The sequence below is a fragment of the Maylandia zebra genome, linkage group LG4, assembly GCF_041146795.1.
Source record: "Maylandia zebra isolate NMK-2024a linkage group LG4, Mzebra_GT3a, whole genome shotgun sequence".
Classification (NCBI taxonomy): domain Eukaryota; kingdom Metazoa; phylum Chordata; class Actinopteri; order Cichliformes; family Cichlidae; genus Maylandia; species Maylandia zebra.
Window position 1 is genome coordinate 36,497,179 of NC_135170.1, and position 15,766 is coordinate 36,512,944.

General features: G+C 49.5%; 1 protein-coding gene across 2 annotated transcripts in view; it reads right to left on the minus strand.

The window, feature by feature from the left end:
* The window catches only part of rapgefl1 (Rap guanine nucleotide exchange factor (GEF)-like 1), a 36,233-nt gene that overhangs the window by 7,393 nt on the left and 13,074 nt on the right, over positions 1 to 15,766 (minus strand). For both annotated transcript variants that reach the window (XM_076883509.1, XM_024802298.2), the window contains exons 3-15: positions 12,448 to 12,526; positions 10,890 to 11,112; positions 10,291 to 10,388; positions 9,655 to 9,767; positions 7,882 to 8,049; positions 7,524 to 7,621; positions 7,161 to 7,283; positions 6,880 to 7,058; positions 6,639 to 6,729; positions 6,150 to 6,200; positions 5,982 to 6,069; positions 4,847 to 4,911; positions 657 to 711 (exon numbers count right to left, since the gene is read on the minus strand). In XM_076883509.1, the coding sequence (XP_076739624.1) occupies positions 657 to 711; positions 4,847 to 4,911; positions 5,982 to 6,069; positions 6,150 to 6,200; positions 6,639 to 6,729; positions 6,880 to 7,058; positions 7,161 to 7,283; positions 7,524 to 7,621; positions 7,882 to 8,049; positions 9,655 to 9,767; positions 10,291 to 10,388; positions 10,890 to 11,112; positions 12,448 to 12,526 (1,431 nt within the window). The remainder of the gene's footprint in view (positions 1 to 656; positions 712 to 4,846; positions 4,912 to 5,981; positions 6,070 to 6,149; positions 6,201 to 6,638; positions 6,730 to 6,879; positions 7,059 to 7,160; positions 7,284 to 7,523; positions 7,622 to 7,881; positions 8,050 to 9,654; positions 9,768 to 10,290; positions 10,389 to 10,889; positions 11,113 to 12,447; positions 12,527 to 15,766) is intronic.

Below are 15,766 nucleotides of genomic sequence, written 5' to 3' on the forward strand. Positions count from 1 at the left end.
TGTGTGCGTGTGTGTGTGCGTGCGTGTGGGTGTGTGTGTGTGTGTGGGTGCGTGTGTGTGCGTGTGTGTGTGTGGGTGCGTGTGTGTGCGTGTGCGTGTGTGTGTGCGTGTGTGTGTGTGTGTGTGTGTGCGTGTGTGTGTGTGTGTGCGTGTGGGTGCGTGTGTGTGTGTGTGTGCGTGTGGGTGCGTGTGTGTGTGTGTGTGTGCGCGCGTGTGGGTGCGTGTGTGTGCGTGTGTGCGTGTGTGTGTGTGGGTGCATGTGTGTGCGTGCGTGTGGGTGCGTGTGTGTGTGTGTGCGTGTGTGGGTGCGTGTGTGTGTGTGTGTGTGTGTGTGCGCGCGTGTGGGTGCGTGTGTGTGCGTGTGTGTGTGCGTGTGGGTGCGTGTGTGCGTGTGTGCGTGTGTGCGTGTGGGTGCGTGTGTGTGTGCGTGTGTGTGTGTGTGTGCGTGTGTGCGTGTGGGTGCGTGTGTGTGTGCGTGTGTGTGCGTGTGTGCGTGTGTGCGTGTGGGTGCGTGTGTGTGTGCGTGTGTGTGTGTGTGTGCGTGTGTGCGTGTGGGTGCGTGTGTGTGTGCGTGTGTGTGCGTGTGTGCGTGTGTGTGTGTGTGTGTGTGCGTGTGGGTGCGTGTGTGCGTGTGTGTGTGCGTGTGTGTGTGTTACCTAGCTGGCTGCTCCTGTATCGTCTGATGTTCCTCACCATCTCGGCCACTTTGTGCTGCAGACAGAGGGGGAGGAGTCAGTTCCTGTCTGTGATTAATGGATGCCTGCAGTGTGATGCAGTGTGGACACTGTGGGGTCTGCTGAGAGTATCAGCATGTTAACGTATTTATTTTAACACAGAGTCTACGGGACTGGCTCTCTGCTGCCTCTGCTGGACGTCAGAGGAACTGCAGTTTTAGCGCTTCCTGTTTCAGGCTGACAAACAGGAAGTGAAAGTGTTTGAGTGAAGAAGAATTGCAGCGGCTGTAACTGTTATTTCCTCTTCATCACAGCAAACAACTTCAAGCATATGTATCAAACTCGAGGCGAGCGGGCCACATCCAGCCCGGCGTACATTTATGTCCGGCCCGCGAGATCATTGCTTATAGATTTATTATTATTGTTATTCACGTCCCGGCGATATGAAACGCTGAAACACACAAACTACAGAACTGATAATGCAGCACTTCACTATGCTCGCTGAGCACTAGGCTACCTGGGAACATCAAGTCAAGCTTCTGTTGATGTACAACCCTACTGTAAAGTTACTGTGAAGCTAGCCCCTCCCACTGGAGAAATGTTGATTCTGACATCAGAGCCTTTCATGGTACAAGTACATGGTTACAGATAAGCCCAACAAAACACAGATGAGGGCAAAGCCTGAGTAGTCTAAGGAGCTCTGAAAGGGATGTGTCCTCTCGCCACTGCTCTACTCCCTCTACACTTCAGACTGTGTGGCCACCCATGGCTCCAACACCATTGTGAAGTTTGCTGACGACACAGTGGTGTTGGGTGCCATCTCCAACAACGATGAGACGGCCTACATGGATGAAGTGAAGAATCTGGCATTGTGGTGCCAGGACAACCACCTCCAGCTGAACGTCAGCAAGACCAAGGAGCTGGTGGTGGACTTCAGAAGGAGTCAGCACAGAGACTACAAGCCCATTATCATCAATGGAGCTCCAGTGGAGAGGGTGCAGTCCTTCAAGTATCTTGGTGTCCACATCTCCTCAGACCTGACATGGGCTGCCCACATTCAGGCCCAGACCAAAAAGGCTAGGCAGCGCCTGTATCACCTACGACAACTGAGGAAGTTCAGGGTCTCTCCAAAGATCCTCAGGATTTTCTATACAGGCGCTGTGGAGAGCATCCTCACACAGAACATGACATCGTGGTTTGGGAACAGCTGTGCAACAAACTGTTCCAACTTCTGCAATCTGGTAGAAGGTTCCGCATCTTCCGGGCAAGGACAGAGAGACTCAAGAGGAGCTTCTATCCCCAAGCCATCCGTGCCCTAAACACACACACCCGCCCTCTCACATCATCTATAATTGACTGAGACAGGACTCTTCCAGACACTCTAAACCAAGGCACAATGTACATTTCAATTCCTTTAATTTTAAATATGTTTATATTGTCTATCCTGTAAAATAGTCAGATGTCTATTCATATTAATGTACAGAATTCACCTGCTTGCTGCTACTACTGCACATTCACCCAGTGTATATACTATATATAAAAAAAAAACAAAACACCCAGCACGCCCCTGCGGGCGGTTTATCCTTCAAGCTCGGGTCCTCTACCAGAGGCCTGGGAGCTTGAGGGTCCTGCGCAGTATCTTAGCTGTTCCCAGGACTGCGCTCTTCTGGACAGAGATCTCCGATGTTGTTCCCGGGATCTGCTGGAGCCACTCGCCTAGCTTGGGAGTCACCGCACCTAGTGCTCCGATTACCACGGGGACCACCATTACCTTCACCCTCCACATCCTCTCGAGCTCTTCTCTGAGCCCTTGGTATTTCTCCTGCTTCTCGTGTTCCTTCTTCCTGTTGCTGTCATTGGGAACCGCTACATCGATCACTACGGCCGTCTTCTTCTGTTTGTCTACCACCACTATGTCCGGTTGGTTAGCCACCACCATTTTGTCCGTCTGTATCTGGAAGTCCCACAGGATCTTAGCTCGGTCATTCTCCACCACCCTTGGGGGCATCTCCCATTTTGACCTCGGGACTTCCAGGTTATACTCGGCACAGATGTTCCTGTACACTATGCCGGCCACTTGGTTATGGCGTTCCATGTATGCCTTGCCTGCTAGCATCTTGCACCCTGCTGTTATGTGCTGGATTGTCTCTGGGGCATCTTTACACAGCCTGCACCTGGGGTCTTGCCTGGTGTGATAGACCCCAGCCTCTATGGATCTTGTGCTCAGAGCTTGTTCTTGTGCTGCCATGATTAGTGCCTCTGTGCTGTCTTTCAGTCCAGCTTTGTCCAGCTACTGGTAGGATTTCTGGATATCAGCCACCTCCTCTATCTGCCGGTGGTACATACCGTGCAGGGGCCTGTCCTTCCATGATGGTTCCTCGTCTCCCTCCTCTTTCTTGGGTTTCTGCTGCCTGAGGTATTCACTGAGCACTCGGTCAGTTGGGGCCATCTTCCCAATGTATTCTTGGATGTTCCTTGTCTCATCCTGGACTGTGGTGCTGACACTCACCAGTCCCCGGCCCCCTTCCTTCCGCTTAGCGTACAGCCTCAGGGTGCTGGACTTGGGGTGAAACCCTCCATGCATGGTAAGGAGCTTTCTTGTCTTTATGTCAGTGGCTTCTATCTCCTCCTTTGGCCAGCCTATTACCCCAGCAGGGTACCTGATCACGGGCAGGGCGTACGTGTTGATGGCCCGGATCTTGTTCTTACCATTCAGCTGACTCCTCAGGACTTGCCTGACCCTCTGCAGGTACTTGGTGGTTGCAGCTTTTCTAGCGGCCTCTTCATGGTTCCCATTCGCCTGTGGGATCCCCAGGTACTTGTAACTGTCCTCTATGTCTGCAATGTTGCCTTCTGGTAGTTCAATCCCCTCAGTTCTGACTACCTTCCCTCTCTTTGTTACCATCCGACTACACTTCTCCAGTCCGAACGACATTCCAATGTCATTGCTGTATAGCCTGGTAGTGTGGATCAGTGAATCGATGTCTCGTTCACTCTTGGCATACAGCTTGATGTCATCCATGTACAGGAGGTGGCTGACAACTGTATGTGTGTATATATATATATATATATATATATATATAAAATGTTCTTCCTCTACAGCCCCCCCCCCCCCCAATTTTTTTGCACATGTCGAGGAGCGTGTCAGGCTACATTTCACTGTGTGTTATACTTGTATAACTATGCATGTGACAAATAAAGAACCTTGAACCTTGAAAAAAAAAAGAAAAGTGTCAGGACTTCTTTATGTTTCCTTGAAAAAGTTTCATCCGAGAAGCTTCTTCAGTTCTAAGAGCAACAGGTGGAGAGTCCCCAAGAGGGTCATGGGCCCACTGTTGAACCTAATCACATGAGCCAAGGTGTGGAAAGAGGTGTGGGTCACAATCAGCCAAAGTTTCAGGTGAACCTGTTGCTGCCCCACCCTATCATGTGACTTACTGAGGTGAAATCAGGCTGATTGTCAGGATGCAGGAGGACAACTACATCATGACCATAACCGCCATCATATCCTGTAGCCAAGTAATGTTGAACCAAGTCGGCTCAACCTTGTTCCCAGATGCGCACTGTGGTGAGTTCGCACGGCGCTTTGGTCACCTTGAAGCACAAAAAGAGAATTTGGAGCTGCTTCGCGCCTCGTTGACATGGAAACTGCACCCGTGCAGCTGCAGTGTGACGGGGCGCTCGGTTTGTTCGCCCCATTCCTGAAGCCGCAGCGCCGTCTACATGCGGCTCGAACCTGGTGCCTGTTTGGTAGCACATATCTGTGAGAAGCTGAACACAGGAGTCGTCTCACAGATGAACACCTGCGGTCCATCCTGACCATCTGCACGACGCACGAGCTCACACCAAACCAACGAACTTGTTGCCAAAGCAGAAGAAAACTCAGTGTTTTCATTTGTTGTTATTTTAACTTCTGCTGAAAAGGACACAAATTGTATTTAGTTGTTCTTTGCAGCACATTCATGTTTCTAACTTCTCTAATTTTGACTGGACCAAAATCTTAAAAAGTTTCAGTTTATTTATTCTGGAAAAATATTCGTCTGTTTTTACTCGTATTTATCTTCAAAAACATTTCATTTTAGTACGTTTAGTACGTCCCGCGACCCAAAGTGTCTGAATCACATCATTTAAACTCTGAGCTGGTTTTCAGGTGCGAGCGTGACGCCACTCACCATCTTCTCAAAGTTGACGAGTTCACCGTGAAACGTTTTGCAGCTCTCGTGAAGAAACGTCAAGTCTGGCAGGAAAAAACGAGACGTCAGCCGGCGATGAGTCGAGGACACAAACACACAGAATCAGTGATGCGCACAACGATCAAACGAACTGCAGTCAGTGAGACGTGTTTTTAAAGCAACATATTAACAAAGGAGAGAAAAACAAAACAAATAACATAAAACGGAAGATACAAAAATGAAAGAACAAACGACCAAAACAAAGAAACCGGGACAGCGATCGATCACGTGTTAATGTGCAGCGCTGTCATCACCACAGGGGGGCGCCGAGGGAAAAGTATCAGCTGTAATCCCAGATTCCTGATTTTAACTCTTCACTTCCATCTCTATGGTTCTGTTACCATGGAGACAGAGAGCTAAAGGCAGCACACACACAGGTTCAGACACTTCAAAGAGTCCTCTTCTTCGTTGGTTCTGAGAAAAACTGGAGCGAGGTTCCTCGCTCCAGTTTTTCTGTCTTTCATCTCGTTTAACTTTTTTACTTCTTAAAACACACACACACACACACACACACACACACACACACACACACACAGTGAGAGGCATGCTGTGTGTGTGTGTGTGTGTGTGTGTGTGGCAGGTTAACAGCAGCACAGGGCTGATTAGCCAAAGGTGCTAATTAGCGAGGTGCAGCTAGCCGCTGTGGTCCACAGCTGGAGGCGTGCGAGTCTCAGAAGACCAATCAGAGCGATTTATGGACGATCGATGAGTGAACTGGTGGACCTGGGTGTGTTTACCTCGTGCTGCTGATTCCAGGAGAAAGCTGCAGCGGGTTTCATCAGCAGAGGGAAACAAACCAAACGTCCTGAACACTAAAGAAGAAAATCGTCTCCGGGGTTTCTGCACTTCCATTAAAAATGCTTTTTATCTCTCGGAGTCCGCGCTGAGTCTGAGAACTGGAAGACTTCCAGAAGGTTTGACTTCCTGATTTTCAGCTTTCCTCAGTTTCATAGATTCAGCTAAATCCTGCAGTCAAACCTGTAGTGATTCATCAGTAGTTACCTCAGCGTTACTGAAGCACCGCAGACGCCGCTGTCACGCCTGGTAATGTGCTGATGTCAGCGTGCAGGCTCACCTTTGAGCAGCAGAGGAGTGAAGGGGATCAGCGGAGGCCTCAGGCTGGTGATCAGGTCTCTGTAGGACTTGTGGTTCCTGGACGGGTCCTGTGGGACAGCGTGACGGTCAGAGCGTCATCGTTCTAACTCGGGTCAGAAAGCATTAGAGATAAAAACGTGTGACTCACCGCGATGCTTTCAAACTGCTGAAACTGCTTCCTGAACTTCCCCGGCAGACCCTGCACACGGAGAGGACAGCAGTGAGACACTGACGGACACATGGACACACATTTATCAGTGCTTCACACGGTCAGCGCGACGGGTGAAATACGGACAAACGGCAGGGAGTCGGTCAGGCAGAAGGCACTGCGCTGCAAAGTTTCCTAATGAGTGCTGACCGGAAGTGAAAGTTGCTGGTTGTAGTGGGAAGGTACAACTTTTCCACCGCTTCGAAAACAGTTGCAGAAAAGTTGGAGTCCGTCATGCAAAGCACAGGCAACAGCAGCAACCTGCACGGGGGCTTTTGTTGCAGCAAAGAACCCCCAGCAACCACTCGCCAGCTGCTCTGGAAACATGTTACCAAAGCAACCGGAGGTTACCACAGGGTCACCGTGGTAACCTCCGGTTCAGGTCTGCACAGCTCTAACGCCTCTGCTGGAGAACACACGGCGTCCTACCTCCCAGGTGAGCCTCAGCCTGCTGACGGCCGGGTTGTCCAGACCCAGAACCACGGCGAGGAAGGACAGCAGGTCCTGCTGCTGCTTACAGCTGAAACACAGAAGAAGACGCTCATCTTTAAACCTACCACAGAAGAAGAAGCGGACTGCCTCATGATCTCAGAGGGGCGCAGCTCCTCTCCTGAGTCCCCTCATTAACTCAGTTTTGTGCGTGTGCACGGCGTGTTCGTGGTGGACTCACAGCGCTGCGATCTTGATGAACTTGCGGAGCAGCTGGATCCTCTTCGGCAGCGACTGACACTGCAGGATCTCCGTGGCGACCCAGTGCTGCACCTCGCTGCACCGCTGCAGTACCAGCTCCAGGTTCAGGGGGCGCCAGCACGACTGCTCTCCGTGAAACACGTAACACACAAACTCCACCTGCAGGAGACACCAACGAAGAAGACGTGCGTTTGTTCGTTTGTGAGCTGAGACTTTGTCACTGAGACAGAACAGCCTTCAAATCCTGCGGCGCACTCAGACCTCGTGCACGCAGCTGAAGAGCTCCCAGTCGAACACCACCAGCTGATTGGCCACCTCCTCTGCCGACATGTCGTGGAGTTTACTGTCGCCCGGCGTCCAGTGGATCTCCTCAGGAAGAGGAAGCTGAGGAAACAGGAAATTATCTCATCAGAATCCCAGAAGATGTGAGAGAGGGAGTGAGACTTGCCCCAGCAAGCTGCTACTGCGTCCTGATTGGTCGGTTAGACATCAGGTGATAGCAGCAAAGTTAAAGCTCTGCAGAAAGGTCCTCGTGTGCAGCTGGATGCACAGGAATCAGGTGCACGTGTGCATGTTTGGGTAACCTTTGTTTCAATGACAGCCATGAACCAATCAGATCCTCACCAGCGAGTCGAGTTCGGAGGGTTCGCAGGCGAACAGGTGAGTGTTGACTCCCAGCGTGGTGAAGACGGCCTCGTCGCTGGGACGAAACACGGCTTTCTCTGAACACACAACACAGCCGTTAATAACACACAGACAGAGCTGTGTGTGAGTGTGTGTGTGCGTGTGCGTGTGTGCGTGCGTGTGTGTGCGTGTGCGTGTGCGTGTGCGTGCGTGTGTGCGTGTGTGTGTGCGTGCGTGTGTGCGCGTGTGTGCGTGTGCGTGCGTGTGTGTGTGTGCGTGCGTGCGTGCGTGTGTGTGTGCGTGTGTGCGTGTGCGTGTGTGTGTGTGCGTGTGTGCGTGTGTGTGTGTGTGTGCAGACCTCCGGCTGACGTCACGGCCACCAGTATGAGGTTTCCCGGCAGGACTGGCTGGTCTTCGCTGTACTGGAGCTTCTCTTTGACCAGAGCCAGAATCTCTCCAACCCGGCAGGACAGACGGCTCCTGATGGTGACGTAGGAATGATCCGGAGTGTACACCCTGCAGAAGACTGAACACACACACACACACTCAGTGAGTCCTCTGAGAGCGCAGCATCAAAGATGGCTGCAGTCACATGACATCATGGCTTGTCGTTACTATAGTAACTGCCACTCAAAATGTGGTTACTCATACATGTGTTTCCAAGCACGTCTGTCGACGCTCTGAACACAGTTAGAACTATAAGAACAAACTAAGCAGAGAAACTGAACAGAGGTCACCCTGACTCCCGGCTGTACATTGCTCCGTCATTCTGTGGCGTCCAGCTGCATGTAGGAGCTCCATGGCTGCATCCAGCAGCTTTCTCTCTTCTCTGAACATTTTAAGCATCTCTCTCAGTCCTGATCAGCTGATCAGCTTAGTCTGTTTTCCATGACACAGGTCTCACACGAAAAACTGGTGTAAAGTAAAAAGTAAACACGTTACGGGACCAAAGCGCTCAATGGCAGCACGCGGTCGAGGCATTTCTTAGTCTTAAATAAGCTGTAATAGAGAGATTAAACACGTCTTCCTCGGTTATAATAAACTGAGATTAGGAAACAGGACCTACAGAAAAGCACGGTGCTCCTCCTGATGAGGCACACAAAAGCTCGCTCGGCCTTCAAATGCTTCTGGTCGTCTGTGTTTTGATGAAACAAAAATTGAATTGTTTGGTCACAATGATGTTTCCTTCATTCGGCGTGAAAAAGTAGAAGCCTTCAACCCGAAGAGCGCCGCCCCCGCTGTCTAACACGGTGGTGGGAACCTAATGCTGGGGCTGTTTTTCAGCCAATGGACCAGGGAACCAATCACAGTGAACCATGAAAAACAGATCCATGAAGATTCAATGACACCAGGCAGTCTGCAGAGGAACGCGGCCTTGGACACAACAATGACCCAAAACACAGCAAACGTGCTGAATAAACGTTAGCAGACAACACTAACGTGTTGCAGCGGCTCAGCCAGAGTCCTGAATCCAACTGAGAATCTGTGGAGGGAGCGAAAGACCAGGGTGATGGCAAGAGGACCCTCCAAACTGAAGGATTTGGAGCTCATTGCAAAAGATGAGTGGGCAAAAATACCTGTGGAGACGTGCAAAAAGCTGCTCTGCAAGAACAGGAAGCGTTTGATTGCTGTAAAAGCCAATAAAGCTTTTTCTATTGATCATTGAGAAGGGTGCGAACAATTCTGACACTTTTTGCTCAAATGTATAAAAACGCTGATCATTTTTCCCACAATAATGCTTCTTGTACATCATCTTCTTATCTTTCGGGAGACACTTGTGTCATTTTGTATCAGTTGGGACAAATTACATGAAAAACTATAAATAAAGAGGGAAAAAAACAACTTGCTGGTTGAATAAAAATAACTTTAAGTCAAAATTTGCCGGGAGTATGACTGCAAATAAACCTGACTGACTGCAGGACACGCACAGACACACACACAGACACACACACGCAGCACCCTGCTGTTCTTGCTCTCCTGATGCTGTGCGTGTGTGTGTGTGTTTTCTGGGTGTGTCGCTGTGTGATTTGTTTATCCCTGCCACAGACTGCAGGTGTATTTGCATTCAAACTCTGTGTGTGTTTACAGATTACACCGCTTTTGTGTTTGTGTGCGTGCGAGGGTGTCGTACTTTCGTCGGAGCCTCTGAAGGCCTCTCTGGGCTGCAGGCAGGCGTCGATGCGTCTGAAGTGTCTGAACAGAGGGCGCACCTGCTTCTTCCTGCTCTCCTTCTCCTCGTCAGAGCTGCTCGCAGAGCAAACACACGTCCAATAAATCCAAACAACAATTACACAGAAACTGAGAGTAATTCACAGAAAATATAACAAATCGATAAAATAACTTATTACAGTAAATATTTAGCAGAGTATAAAAATGATTAATAAAAAGTGTTTCATTGTTTAAGCTGTGAGAGTGCGATCAATAGAAACGTTAATGATGAATAATAATATGATAACTGTGTGAGTCACGATGGAGCGCCGCAGCAATAAAGAAACCTCGTGAACATCAACATCCAGAAATCAACACATGATAAGCGTGCTGTGTGCAGACTGTACACAGATTACTGCGCTCTGATTGGTCAGGTTTAGGTCACATGGGGCTAGAGACCAGCCTGTAACCCTGCATGAAACTGGCTGCAAACATGGTCACCTAAAAACCCCTGATGGACTCAGACGCCAAAGTTTGTATGGAAGCTTGCACCCGCTGACTACACTGTGTGTGTGTTACTGTGTGTGTGTGTTACTGTGTGTGTGTGTGTGTGTCTTACGGGCAGTGTAAGATCTCGGTCCATCGCTGCAGTTTCAGGACGTCCTCCACCAGCTCAGGATACTGGGCCAACTCCTGTACGGCACACATGTACAGCTCCTGCACACACACACACACACACACACACACACACACTTCAGATCCAGACAGTCCCAGCAGTGATTATGAAGAATAAGTATTCAAATAAAAAACGGATGTTTGTGCATCGACCGCCGTGATGCAGTCTTCACGCTGACAGTGGGAGGAGTCACAGGTGTGGAAACATGCAGGTGGAGATTTGGAGCTTTTTAACATTATTTATTGTTATTATTGTTTTTCCAGAAATTTGGATCCGACCTGCAGGAACCACTCAGGGCTGAGACGGATACTGCATGTCTGTGTGTCTGCGTGTGTGTGTCTGCGTGTGTGTGTGTGTGTGTGTGTGTGTGTGTCTACGTGTGTGTGTGTCTGCGTGTGTGTGTGTCTGCGTGTGTGTGTGTCTGCGTGTGTGTGTGTGTGTGTCTGCGTGTGTGTGTCTGCGTGTGTGTGTGTCTGCGTGTGTGTGTGTGTCTACGTGTGTGTGTCTGTGTGTCTGCATGTGTGTGTCTGCGTGTGTGTAACCTTGGGGAAGCTGTTGCTGCGCTCGCCCTCCTCCTGCAGCAGCTCTCTGTAGGTGTCCAGGTATCGAAACGCCACCGTCAGCACCGCCTGCTTCCTCTCTGCTCCGTCCATCGCTCCCTCCATCTCTCTGTCCCTCTCCTCCCCTCTTCCTCTCCCTCCTCCCTCTCTCCTCCACCCCTCCGCCTCCCCTTTCTTCCCTCCTCCATCTCCCTCCAGGCTGAATCTGGAAAAGTCAAGTTAAGGAGGAAACACATTCGCCTGAAGCTTCGCTCTGAAACCAAATCTCACAGGTGTGATTGTTGCTGTCGTCACAAACAAACAGCTGCCAGCACAAACCCATAATCAGCTGTTTCAGCTTCACAGAGCTGCAGCTTGGAGACGCCGCCATGATGACCCACATATCACCACACGCACACACAAACATCTGCCTCACACAGACTCTTTTTTTCCTCTCCTCCGATTGGCCGATGATGCTGCTTTTTGTTTTTTATCCTCTTTATGAAAACAGAACTACAGTTCCCATGATCCCCTGGGAATGCACGCAGGAAGTGCAGAGCTGAGAAAAGTTAAAAGCAGCTGAGCTGTGAGCGACGCTTGTGGTGAATCATCACGACTGTTCAACGCGGCGAGACTGAAGGCCTGACGAGCGCCATTTCTCTGATCACGGCTCTGTCCACGAAGAAGGCTAAATGTGCCCGGCCCCCCGTCTGATCCCTTCACCCCTTCCTGAACGAGTCCCCGAACGTCTCGTGTTCTTGAACATGGAGCTCTCTCTTCGCCTGTCCTTCCCTTTCTTCTTTCGGCCACACCCCCCTCTGCTCCTCTTCCTCTCAGCTCTTCATCGCTCTCTGTGGCAGATCTGCGGCTGCAGCAGAAATCTGCTTTTCTGCGCTGCGAGTGTCGAGCTGCTGCACCGGTCATTAAACGTGCTCTTTATTCATTTTTGGGTTAGAGGACGAAGAGCTGACGGTGAAGATGAGATGTGAGCGTCCTGCTCAGCTGATCTGAGATCAGTTTCAGGTCTGAGTCTTGTTCCTGTTGGATGCTACAGAGCGCGCTCAGTGGCTGAGGAGATTGAGGTAGTTCAGTCGGTGATGACGGTCTCTTCCTGTGTGTACGCCCACGGGTTTTCAGGACTTCCTGTTCTAAGCGCTGACGTTGACCTGCTGAAGCGTGATTGGTCCGCAGCACTCGACGCTCTGGTGACAGAATCACAGCTGATATCTGTAAAGGCGTCACAGCACGATTCGTCCGTTCCTGGGATCTACAAACTCAAAGGCGTGGTGATAAAACCGCTGAGGTCAGAGGTCATTATGGGTAAAACAATGACATCATGGAGGTTTCATGGAAGTCTGCCAGCCAGGTTTTGTTTTTCCACTGAAGCAGAAAACTTCCCATTCCCGTCACTGGAATGCCAACAACGTGGGAACGCTGCAGAAACGAAACAAAACAACACCGGAGCTGTTCAGACACAAACCTGCAGAACCCGCAGCAGATAACGCTGCGAGGCGACCGCTCGACAGCCAGGCACGCATGCCTGTGAGCGCGTGAAGGATACTGCTGCAGCAGGACCTGCTGGAGCCTGTCCGCCGCCAGGAAGATGGGATGTGTCAACATAAAGTCATCCAGGAGCGTTTCTGCACAGAGACACAAACACACAGAGATTATCTGTACAGACTGTCCCTGAACACAACACAGGCCTGCAGCCAGGAGAGAAGCACGACATCCACACACACGCTCAGAGGCCCGACCAACGTCACGGGGGCGGGGCTGAGGGAAACGGGTTTGAGGTAGACGCCGTGTGCAGCAATGCTAATCCAGAGGAACTCTCAGGAGTCGCCCCCTGCTGGACGTCAGACAGACCGCAGGTCTGAAGAGAGAGATGTCGTAAGGCAAACGTGGTGTGGATTTTGCATCTAAGTGTATCGTTGAGGTCGACTACCCGTGGTCCTGATATTACTTATTTGTGATCTGCAAGAGGTAAATGAGACTGTGTGCCTTGACATTTGTACTGTAACTATTCGTTATAGTGATGCTAACTAGCGGCTTGCTAATTAGCGCAGCTTACCGCGTTATGTGCTGTGATGCCATGCTGTATGTTTAGCTCTGTGATTTTCAGTCAAAGCATGCTAATGCTAAATCGTTATGTGATAGCATTTGGTATTGTAGCTCAAGTGTTTAAATATGTTTAGAAGCCGAGGGACGCTCTGAAAGGAGAAGGAGAGAGAGGTTTCTGCCCGGATGGACCCTGCTGTTTTCTCACCCCTGGCTGTTTCCTCGCCCCTGACTGTTTTCTTACCCCTGACTGTCTTCACTACTGGTGAACTAACTGTCCGTTTCTGATTGCCCCACTAACAAACTCATTGGACTCGTGAGTACTAACTGGAACTGAAGTGCACGTATTTTGTTTATGGCTCAGTTTGAGTGAAGCGGCCATCAGTTTTAGGCCTCACCGCACCCGAACTTCGAATCAGGCCTGCAACAAGCACCGTGCTACAGGTGTAGTGTGGACAGGTTAAAGTGTGTGTGTGTGTGTGTGGGCCCACTGTTACACAATCGGTTTAAATTGAGTAAGTGTGTAGTTAATCAAAGTTATTATCAAAGGTTGAAATTCATCCATTTTAAAGGTGTGAGCTGTTGTAACTGAAATAACAGTTGGCACCTAAGAAAGAGGTATTTTGTTTTGATAAATCTTTCATTGAAAACCCACGTAGTCACTTTTACAGTAATTTTGTTTGTTTATTTTAATTCAATTCATTTTATAAGAGTAACTGTTTATTTTATTCATTTCTTTTTGTCTAAATAAATACCCGGTGAGGGATTTAATTTGTGTAAAATACAGTTGTGGTGGTCCTTATTATAGCAAATTAGAGGGTATCAGGTATCATTATTAGTAGCACTACGAACCCAGGCCCAGTCTCATTGTACTATATACTCTAGCTTTACCATAGCTACGTGGGACCTGGGTTACACAAACAAAAACAACGATAAATGATAAAACATAAAGGGAAACACAGCGATGACAACCAGATCTGGAGAGGCGCATATGAAACTCTGCTGCAGAACTCTGATAATAATCATAATGTCATCACGCTCGCTTTGATTTAGTGAGCTGGAGGAAACACAGACGTGGATATTTTTATTATCTGTGACACTCATGTGTGTGTGAAACGGATACATATGAATAAATCTTTATGTCTGGTTTCTGAGCGAGCCGCTCTGAGGCTAACACGTCCTCGTGGCCTACATTTAGCTCGTCTCCAGTCTGCTGCACAGAGATTTCAGCGCACACACACACACACACACACACACACACACACACACACACACACACACACACACAGAAAAGGAGGGTGTGTGTGTGAGTGTGGAGGTGAAGCAGCTGCTGCAGTTACAGCTGTAATTAAAGCTGCTGAAACAGCCAAAACCTGTGGTCACATCTCCAAAAATACACTGCTGTGTGTGTGACAAGCATGCTGCAGTGGGCGTGGCCTGTGGCGATCCGCCTCTCTGCATGTCAGCTGACACACACGTAAATGAGTTTTTACACAGTGCCGCACTGAAGCTGAAACCTGTACTCATTACTCTGATTATTCAACGGCGTGGAGCATGTGCAGCGCAGATCACGGGGTAGCAGAGCGATGGCGAGAACACAGAGAGTGTGAACGTGGGAGGAGAGCGAGAGAGAGCAGCCGAACCCAAACGCCCACAGGAGAGAGAGAGAGAGAGGACAGAAATCACAGCGTCGAGGATGAAACGGTGACGGCACGAAAGCGATACGTGTTCGACAAAATGACTGCAGGGGTGCAGCAATGACTGTGCACCATAATCCATCCATCCAACATCCAACCAACATCCATCTAACCAACAGCCATCCATCATCCATTCATTCATCCATCCATCATCTATCCAACCAACATACATCCATCCATCTAACCAACATCCACCCAACCAACATCCATCCAACCATCATCCACCCAACCAACATCCATCCAACCAACAGCCATCCATCATCCATCCAACCAATATCCATCCAACATCCATCCATCCATCATCCAACCAACCAACATCCATCCATCATCTATCCAACCAACATACATCCATCCATCTAACCAACATCCACCCAACCAACATCCATCCAACCATCATCCACCCAACCAACATCCATCCAACCAACAGCCATCCATCATCCATCCAACCAATATCCATCCAACATCCATCCATCATCCAACCGACCAACATCCATCCATCATCTATCCAACCAACCAACCAATATCCATCCATCCAACCATCATCCAACCATCATCCATCCATCCATCCATCCATCCATCATCCAACCGACCAACATCCATCCATCATCTATCCAACCAACCAACCAATATCCATCCAATCATCATCCAACCATCATCCAACCAACATCCATCTAACCAACAGCCATCCATCATCCATCCATCATCTATCCAACCAACATCCAACCAACATCCATCCATTCATCTAACCAACATCCACCCAACCAACATCCATCCAACCATCATCCACCCAACATCCATCCAACCATCATCCATCCATTCATCCATCCATAATCCATCCATTCATCCATCCATAATCCATCCAACCAACAACTATCCAACCAACAGCCATCCATCATCCATCCAACCAACATCCATCCAACCAACATCCATCCATCATCCATCCATAATCCATCCAACCAACAACCATCATCCACCCAACCAACATCCATCCAACCATCATCCACCCAACCAACATCCATCCAACCATCATCCACCCAACCAACATCCATCCAACCAACATCCATCCAACCAGCATCCATCCAACCAACAGCCATCCATCATCCATCCAACCAGCATCCAACCAAC